Genomic DNA, 10,028 nt, shown 5'->3' with positions numbered 1-10,028 from the left:
TCCTGGAGAAAGCTGGGGGGGTTGTTTTGGTTTTTTGTTTTGTGTGTGTGTGAGAGAGTGTGTGTGTGGTTTTTTTTAAGAAGAAAAAAATAAAGGGAAGAAAATCCAGCAGAGAAAAGAAGAGAGAGAGGAATTCCAGCTGTGGAGGAATAGAGGAGAAGAAGACAGATAGAGGAGGAAGAACAGAGAAATACATTTCAACCAAGAAGGAGTTTTGATTTATTTTATTTTTATTTGTTTTAAGGGAAAAAAAAATCTATAAGCAGGAAAAAGAAAGAAAGAAAAAGAAAAAAAGAAAAGAAAAAGCAACTGAGAAGGGTTATAAAAAGAGCAAATACCAAGAAGGGTGAACAAGAGAAGAAAGTCAAGGCAAGGAGGAGCCCAAAGCTGGCAGATCGGGAGGATTTGCAGGGGAGAAGGGGGGGGAAGATTGGAAATGCAGCTCTGGAGTTTGCTGCTGCCTCTTGCGCTTCTCTGTACAGCCCTAGCCAGTGGACCCGAATGTGGGATGGACGAGCGCTCCCGCAGGGCAAGAAGGGACACCAGGCAGAGCCGCCAGCTCCTCTACACTGCCCCGGGCACCTGTGCCACCAGGTTAGCCCGAGGAAGGCGCTCCACTGCTGGGCTGGAGCCTGGGCATGTCCCCCGCAGGAGGCAACAGCGGGAGGTAAAGGACGAAGAGGAGTCCCTTACCCCGAGCAGGGCGCTCTATTTCAGTGGACAAGGTGATCAGCTGCGGCTGAAGGCAGATATTGAGCTGCCCCGAGATGCCTTCACTTTGCAAGTGTGGCTGAAAGCTGAAGGAGGACAGAGATCGCCGGCTGTCATTGCAGGTAGGTAGTTCGTTGTGCCTGTGGCTGCAGCATCCCTTTTACGTTTCGGGAGCCGGCAGAACAGCCAGCTGTAGGCGTGCGTGTGTATAGTATATGTGTGTGTACATCGAAATGTGCGTGTCTGCCTTGCAACATGCATATGCATGTGAGTGCATGTGTAAACACGCCCGGCTGCGTTTATTATATATATATATTTGGTGAAATACTGGAGCTCGGCAAACTGTCTGAAAGTATATGCTCGCAGAAAAAGTTATGTAAACTTTTGCATAGGGAAATGGCAGGACCCTGGGCAGTTTCTTTATTTCTGCATGTATGGATTAAGATGCAGATAGGAGAGAGCGCTCTCACGGTGGGTTTTTACCTTGTTTTCAGGTTGGAAAACTGTAAATAGAGCATTTGAAAGTAGCTTGTATGTATGTATGAAAAGAAATGTATGTGTCTAGTGTGTGGCTGCAAAGAAATGCGTGTCTAAGGTCCCTGTACGATTTCCTTAGTTTTATTAGCTCTTCAGTGTACTTCACTGTTACCTTTTTAGATGCAGTGTTAGCTTGTGGTTTCCAAAAAGCTATAAAGGAACTTTTGGCTATTGTGAAACCTCAAATGAATCAAATGAGTTTATAAAAGTTCCCAACCCCTCGACACTCGGCGAGAGCTGGGACGAGCCCTGCAGCGAGAGGATGCGTTGGGTATTTCTGTCTCCCCTTAGAAACGGCAAGTGTAACACAAATGATTGTAAGGTCAAATAGCCCTATAAAATCATTTAGTACTCAAAGCAGCTGCCAGTCTAAACTGTCTGACCTGAACAATAATGAGGAATATCGCACTTTGCTTATTTAAATTTTATGAGCCCATCATGAATTTGGGTCCTTTTCCCCCCCGCGTTCGCTCCCTCTCCCCCTCCCTCCTGCCACCTCCCGCCCTCTCCCCGCTTTAGTGATAAAGTGCAGCAAAGTTGTCATGAAATCGGATACTTTTTGGAGGGTTACAAACCCTTATAAATGTCGCCACATCCATCTTCGCTCTGAAGGAAGTCATAGAAAATGGAAATGCCCTTAAAAAAAAGAAACCAAGTCAGAAAGAGAAACTTGGGGGGGGGGGGGAGGGGAAGAAATGTTTTACAGTTCTTTTGGCAAGGAGATTCCCTGAAAGTACAAAGTTTCCATGTCCTAGGATGCCTTAAAGAGACAGGGAGGATTTCCCCTTTCCCTTTAACTGGAGTCACTTCCTACCAGAAGGCAGCGATGCCTGTGCTGGTGGTAGGGCGCCCGCTCCCGCCAGCCCAGCTTGCCTGCCCCTGCCACCCTCCCTTCTGCCACTTTCGCCATCTCTGCTGCCCTGTCCCCGACCTGCGTGACTGTCCTCTCGCAAGAAAGTTGCTTTGTCCTAAGGAAAACGAAAACTTAAGATGCACTCAGCAATGTGTTTCCTTAACTTTCCCCAATCCCAGCTGCTCTGCTCACTGGTGAGGAGGGGGACATGGGGTGCGTGTGGCTGCCGGGGTGGGCAGGAGGTGCTGGGCATGGGCTGGTCCCTTTTGCTTTTCGTAGGACAGGCAGATGAGTAATTTCATAGGTGAAATGGATTATTACTCACTTTATTTCTCCTTGTTTTCTCATACTCTGTGCTTCTGGTTCCCAATCTTAACTCAAACCCCAGGCTCAAAGTGCTTCTCTCTTTCAAGTTAGGAAGGGCAGAATTTGGGTTTACACGGATCTCAGCAGTGGCAAAACACGGTCAGTGTATTTTTTAATGTGTTTAATCCAACACCTCAGACCCCACATCTGTCTTTGGTGCACATATCTCTAACTCATACAATAGGCAACCTAGACAAACACACACAAAGATCATTTGTAGTAAAATACTTTAATTGGATGGGGGAGGTTGGGTTGTTGCCTGTATAAAACACTTGACCCATTTTATGCATGGAAATAACATTCCACTGTGAAAAATGAAAAGAAATGCCCCAGTTTAGCACCATAGAGCTTGCAGCTCAGCTCTGGAGGACTTTGTGATTTTTATTTTATTTTTAAGCTCCCCCTCCCCCCCCTTGCACGCACTCTTGAAGAGGAGCCAGGTTTGGCTCTGTGTGTAAACACCTGGAGGAGGTCCAAGAGGAACTCACTCGGAGTACCCTCAGCACACCACAGCCTCCCAGACCTGCAGCAAGCTTAGGGAGAGATTACGCTTCCCTCATTGAGGAAATCAAGGGTTCTGACTGCCAAAACTCTTGGCTTTCTCATTTTTACTGTTTTGGGATGTGACAGACTCAGGAGCCCTGTTCTGCCATTATAGTTGCATCTGTAGGACCCCACTGAAATCAAGAGCCCTTCTGGGTGTTCGCGGGGGGGCCAGCGACTGGGTTGAATTTGCTGACAGTGCCAGAAGTGAGTTTCTCCCCAACTTCCAACCCAGTTGCAAAGTAGAAACTGTGTGATTGTACGGATCTGAGGGAGAGGGCAGGACTGACTGGAAGACACCTCTTTTTCAGAGTCTTCCTCGTATCTTCATCTACTTTCTGTCCCCCACCTTCTGCTGACTGCTCCCCTTCCATCCGTCCTTGCTGGAATATATATAAGTAGTCACTGCAAGTCATATAGGAGCCACATGTGTGCCTATAGGGGAAGCCTGTTGTGCCTGTTAAAAAGCTCGTGTAGGACTGGAGTTGCTATCAGCTTCTATGCCTGAGCCCTGATATAACGGAGCTCTTCTGCTAATCCAGGCTACAGGACTTTCTGTTTGTGTCTGGAGCCAACTCTTCTTACGTCACTCTCTGCTGCAGTATTCAATTTGTTTTCATAAATGGCTAATTTTACAGCGCTGTTAAGTGGGTTCGTCATTGTGCTGGGCCATGCCCTGTCTCTGATGATAGGCAGCCCTTGGTGCCAGGCTCTGCCAATTTTCACGCTGGTTGGCAGTGATGTTATTGCTGCCCTGTTTGACTTCACTGATATCTCTTCTGGCATTTGTCAGGGAAAGCTGTTGGGAAACTAGAAGTCTGACCCATTGATCTGCGTTACGCAAAAGCTCAGGGGCGTTTTCGGAGCTGGGCTGTGCTTCGTTTGTGCGGTCCTGCGGTGTGGCTCTCCGGCGGAGGCAGCTCCCAGCTCGGGGGTTCTTGCCTCCCTCCCCGGGCCACACAGTTCTTGGACAAACACTCCTTGGATGTGCATACCTACCACACAGCACAGTACATCCCTCTTACAAACACACACATGTGCACATGGTATTAATCATGCGAGTTTGTGCGCTTTTCCCTGTAGAGTCTTTGAATGCATCTCTAGTTGTGAAGGAAGGAGTTAAGGTCCAGACTAGTCAAGTTAGGTAATACACAGGCCATGCAAAATAAGACGCTTCAAAGCACCCGTTGACCTTGCTTCTGTTGTAATCAAAGATATTTCAGATTTGCTGTGGAAATACAACTCCATCCTAAGAAACAGGATCCTCCTGAGTCCCTGTCAGTGTGTTTTCTGGTATATGGCTCCAGAACAGGATAGCTCATGTTTTCATAGGAATGAGATGTTGACTCTTTACTGGCTGGGAGCGGAGGGGAGCAGGATGAATGATCGGCAGCGGGAGCTGGAGTAAGAAGGCGTGCCTGCTCCGAAGAGTGAAAGTTATTTGTGTTTTGTTTTGGGTTTTTTCCTTTCCCAGTTTCATTCTCCTCTGTCTCTCTGTTCCTCTGCCTGCCAACAGAGAGCATGATCCCAACTTAATAAAGCTTCATATGTAAGGGAGTGCCTATGTTTTCCCAACTTCAGTCCTTGATGAACATAAAACTGCAGCAAAATCCAAAGGGAAAGAAATGCCAAAATCAGCACAGTGGAGCTCACTTAAAGCCACAGCTCTTGCATGTGAGAGACTGAGAAACATCTGTGTCGGGGTCCAATAATTGGGCAATTATAAAGATATGTAATTGACACTGCGTAGGTCTGTTCCTTCCACAGGGTTTAAGAATATATGTTTACTTTGGGGGGTTAATTTGGTTCCATTCTGAAGGTTTGGAGTCTGATGTTGATTTAATACGCTTCAGGTAGAATCGATGAGCTGGATTCTTGTCCCCAGAGCTGATCCTTGGTAGTGAGTGTGTTGGGAGCTTGAGGCTGCTTCCAACGAAGAGTTTGCTCTAAGTTTAACTGGCATTAAAATAACAGGTAGATAGATAATGCAGCATTTTCTCATCTTCAGCAGCCTCTTGTCTTTTAATTGCACAAATTTTCTTGTTTTGATCTGTAATGAAGTACTAGAATTAAGAACTATAGAATAAATCAAACGTAAAGCCTGTAGTTCTGTCGTTTAATTAGCGCTGGCATGTGCCAAGTCCCAGGGTGATGGGCACGATGGACAGAATGGAGTAATGGCTGGACGAAAGGGACAGGAGCTTGACCACCAGCCCAGGTGCTCCTCCAGGGTGCCGAGCCTCCAAGACACCATTGCTGAGAGCTGCAGGTAGCTGTGCGGGTTTGGCTTCCCTGTAGATGGATTAAAATTATTTTATCCACTTTGTGACTATGGATCTGGATAAGGCTTAACTAATAGGCCACTGAAAAAATACGGCATAACTTGTCATTAATAAATATTTGCATTTGAACAGCGCATTTCCTTCAGCCTGCAGAATCACAGACTGGCAAGGGTTGGAAGGGCCCTCAGGAGATCACCCAGTCCAACCCCCCTGCTCAAGCAGGCTCACCCAGAGCAGGGGGCACAGGACATTGTCCAGGTGGGGTTTGAATATCTCCAGAGAAGGAGACTCCACAAATCCCCTGGGCAGCCTGTGCCAGGGCTTGGTCTCCCTCCAAGTAAAGCCAAGACAAGAGTCAGAAGCTGGAAAAGAAAAAGAATTTTTCTTTCCATAAGATTTCCTATTTTAACTGGTCTTGTTCTTTTGACCAGCTACACACCAGAGTCAGAACAGCACAGTTGGAACAAAGTTGTTTGTTTGTTTGTTTTTCTTAAAGCACTTACACATAGGCTGCTCTAATTAATGAAATGGTAATAAAAGTAAGAGGGAAATTTGACTCTGTGTGTGTGAAGGATGGTAAATTTAGATTCCTAAATGATGTATGGCTGTCTCCTGTAGGCATGGAGATGTGTCCCAGGCTGAGCTTGCCTCTCCAAGCATCATTTTGGCCTGAGTTATTTCAAGCCAGCCTGTTTCAGTTAGAAGAACCTGCACGAGGCAGAAGGCAAGCCAAGGGGATGGTGTTGGGAGCAGGAGCAGGAGCAGGGCTCTCCTCAGGGATGCATGGAGACATTTGGAGAAGCGCAGAGCAGGGATGCAGCGGGCAGGCTGGCCTTGGTGGTGAGGGCAAGAAGAAGCCCTTGGAGAGCTTTCGCACACTAAGCCATTGTGGAAAGACAGATCTGGTCGGTGATTCAAATGTCTGAAAGTTATCGTATCAGGTGGAAGCTGCTCTCCAGGTCCCCGTGTCACCTCCCAACGTGGCTCCAGGGGAGCATTGCAGATGGCCGAGGGGATCGTGAGGCATGGCCGTGCCGAGTGGCAGTGCCCACCATCAGCCCCAGCCACACGTGGCATAGCGAGGGATGCACTGAAATCCCGAATGCCAGAGGTCTCATTGAGCACTGCAATGGCTGGGAGGGGCAATGTGGCTCCCTGGGAACCCTACCTCAGCCCCTCCCATGAAGGTAGGTGCCACTTACCTTTTCATGAAGAACGGGACAGGTCTCCTCTTTCAAAGCAGGCCCAGGAGTTTGTTGCCGGCTGCTCCACAAGCTTTGTGTGTTCATTAGTCTTTGCCAGGGGTGGGAGAGATCCTTGGCTGGCTGCATCGAACAGCAAAGAGCCGACCCGTTGGTGGGCACCTCCCTGGTTGCTGGGGCCCGACCCCAGCCAGTGCACGCCAGCTGGGTGGAGCAGGGATTTTTGGTGGACAAGTGCCGTCTTTGGAGCCCAGGTCTGGCTCATCAGGATATAGGTGCCAAGCTCCTCAGGTCTGTTGCAAGAGAGGTGCAGCCGTGACGCCTGCCTGAGCAGCTTTAACACAAAAATACTGCAGGACCAATGGGTTTTAGGTGCTCTCAAGACTACAGGATTAACTGTGCGCTTTCACCTTGGGTTTTCATTGCTCATGCTGGCCTGAGCCAGAAAAAAGCCAAATTACAGTGGCTTTTTTCAAAAAGACATATTGAAAAAACAAAAACAAACCCTTCCATGACTGGGGTCAGCCGAAATGTTCCCATATAATAGTTTTGCTTCTAATTTTAGCCGTTGTTTTTTCAGGTCCTCTTTTCTTTTCTCTGATAGAAATTATAGGAGCAGAAGCAGAGAAGGGACCACCTGGGCTGCCAAATTCAGTCCCCCGCAGTGTCAGGGATATAACAGCAGATAATTAGTCCAAACATTCACAGAATATCCACTTTGTAGGTTCTGATATAGCACAGGCCACAGAAAATTTCCCAGTGCTCTACTATAAACCAAAGATCTTTAGCTAAGACCAAGAGTCACCACTACAATGTAAGACTGGAAAAGAGAAGGACAGATTGACAACATCTTAAGTACCTAAAATCCAAAGTGTTGGTTTTGAAAAGTGTTAAGTATGAGAAAGAAAAACATTTGCTGGTGAAAGATATCAGCTTTCTTATTTTCAGAAAGTTAAAAAAGAATCAGGTGTTTTGACAGTTATGAAACTTCTATTGAAATTTTAAGTTAGAATATTTGCCAAAACTGATCTTTTCCCACAGATAGTCTGTTTTGATTAATTTCCCTTTTTCCTGAGAAAAATATTTTATCAAAAAATTCCCACCCTTCTCTGCTCTTAGTCTGCGGAGCAGTTCCTACATCCATCCCATCATAAGAAGAATGAACACGTTCACTTTTATTACATTTTCACATCTTCAAATCTTGTATTCCAGATTATTCTGAAAATGCATCAGAAAGATCTCGTGTGACCAAAACCCTCTACATTTTTCTCTCAACATACCAGCTAGTCCAGTAAAATCTTTTTCTTCATTTAACTACCTCTTTTCAATGCTATTTCAAATTTTTCATCTAATACTGGCTTTACGTGGTCAGTATATGTTACTCTTTCTATTTAAAATATGCAAAATATATTGGACTTTTCTGTTTCCCAGGTTCTGGGCATTTGTGTCACACATTGTTCAGGGCACTGAGCAATTGGCTGTGCTGTCCCTTTTGTTTGTTTATTTTCCCCCAAACGAGACTTCTTAAAACGAAGGTGTACCTTTCTTCTGACCTTATACTTACGTTGTCTGTGGGCATTCCCCTACCTTGGGGTAGCTGACATCTGGATGTGATTCTTAGTTTTATTTCAGCTTTCTGTGGAGAAGAAATGCTTGATTGTTCTGCTAATTTCTACTTGTCCCTACATTTCTCTTCTTTTTCTCTGCTGTGAGCATGCATGCACATACACACACCATTTCCAAAGCACCTTTGATTTTTTTTCCCAGATCAATAGAGCATTTAAACTCCAATGATCAAGGAAGAGCAGCTTGTTTATTTCCCCACATATTCTGACACAAGTGGCAGATCTTGTAAACTGCTTTGATTTATGTTAGTGCCTATTATAAAGTTTACTCTCCTTAAAGCCATCCATGAAGTCAGAGAACTCTTACTCTGAACATGAGCAGAGCAGAACTCAAAAAGGTGAGTTAAAAAGAGAATAAGAGTGAATATCTTATACCAGACTTTTGCTTTCTGCTGTCCTTGTTCATAGTGATCAGGACAATTTGCTTAGTTGAGGACTGTTCAACATCCACCAGGTTGCCAGCACGAAGCGAGGGTGCAGTGCGTATCATAATTAAAACTGTGAACAAATATAAATACAAGTCAGATTGGCGAGTCAGTTCTTGGTGAGAATGGGGCTGGATTCATGATGTTAGATTTATGCAGGCAGCATAGATTTCATCCTAAAACTGTTCATGATCATAAAAAAATACCATTGACCTTGGCCGACTCTGGCTTAGGCCCTGATTTCAGACAGTCTTCTGCATCCCTCCTCTACAGCCTGGACCCTTCCATGGTCCTTGTTTTAACAGCCTTTATTTTGCTGTCCTTTCTTGCTTTGGATACAAGGGAATAAAAATTGTGGAGCCCTAACGTCAGAGAAGTTGGCCAGGGGAAGGGGACATGTTTATTTTAGATGTTTTTGCTATACTCCAAATCCCACTTTGGCCTCTCTCTCTTTCAACCTTTCTCTCTCTCTCTTTTTTTTGTTTTGGTTTGGGTTTTTTCACTGTTAAAAAGAGCACTTATTCAAAACACGCTGTCCAGTTTTCTGTTTTGCTGGGTGATGTAAGTGTGTAACTTTTGCATCCAATCTCTCCACCCTCTCTTATCGCCGTCATAGTCTCGGTTCTTTCTCTATTATCTGGTGTCCTTGATTCCCCCGTCTTTCCCTTCTTCCTGCTCCACACAGTTGCTGGTTTCCTCCTCCCTAGCAAGCGCATACGTGGGTAACCCTGCACTCCCCTTCATTCTCATCTTCTTTTGCCGCAAGAGGCTGTGTCCCCTCCGTGCGGACCAAGGGTGGCCACCAGGTTGGTGGCTTCAGCCAACTCATGTTGGAAGCACTGTGGGAACAGCGGGTAAGCAGGCTGTGTTTGTGTGCTTAGTCAGGCATATGCTCATGCATACTTTCTGGGAATTATTGATACTGTTCTGTTTAATATCCGTTCTACTGGTGCACAAACAAGGAGCGAGCCGTTGTTCTCACAAAGAGGGAGTGACGGTGAAGTGAAACTGAGAAGTATCTGGAATTGGCCTGGTGAAGCAGCATCCGAGAGATATGATACCAGCTCAGGAAAGCAAAAGAATTGCTATGTTAGAGAAGAAAACCACTCTGTTCTTTGCTGATTAACTCCTGGGGTCTGGTAGGCTTTCCTTGAGTCTTCCTTTTGAGTGATACTTAGGGCTCTCTTATCTCTTCTTCTTCCTCCCCTCTGCTGTGTTTTTCCTCCTTGGCCTTATCTAATTTATTGTCTCTTTATTTGCTTTAAATCACTTTCCCATATGGATTTCTCTCCTCTGACCCATCTTCCCCTCCCTCATCTGATTCCCAGGAGTCATCTGTCGTCATGGAACTGGGAGAAGAGCAGCCCTGTTCCTGACACTGAGCATCAGCTGCAGGCTCCTTTCCTCCTTCGTTTTCTTCCTTGCCTTGTTGTTAGTGTTGGAAGCATATTCACAAAGATCATCCATTGGATTGAGGAAAGAGA

General features: G+C 45.9%; 1 protein-coding gene across 1 annotated transcript in view; it reads left to right on the top strand.

The window, feature by feature from the left end:
* Positions 1-436: 436 nt before the first annotated feature.
* PAPPA (pappalysin 1) overlaps positions 437-10,028 on the top strand; it is a 178,676-nt gene continuing 169,084 nt past the window's right edge. The window contains exon 1 of the mRNA XM_009634899.2: positions 437-833. Within this exon, the coding sequence (XP_009633194.1) occupies positions 437-833 (397 nt within the window). The remainder of the gene's footprint in view (positions 834-10,028) is intronic.

The sequence above is a fragment of the Egretta garzetta genome, unplaced genomic scaffold, assembly GCF_000687185.1.
Source record: "Egretta garzetta isolate BGI_Z169 unplaced genomic scaffold, ASM68718v1 scaffold190, whole genome shotgun sequence".
Classification (NCBI taxonomy): Eukaryota; Metazoa; Chordata; class Aves; order Pelecaniformes; family Ardeidae; genus Egretta; species Egretta garzetta.
This window is presented reverse-complemented; position numbering and strand designations above follow the sequence as displayed.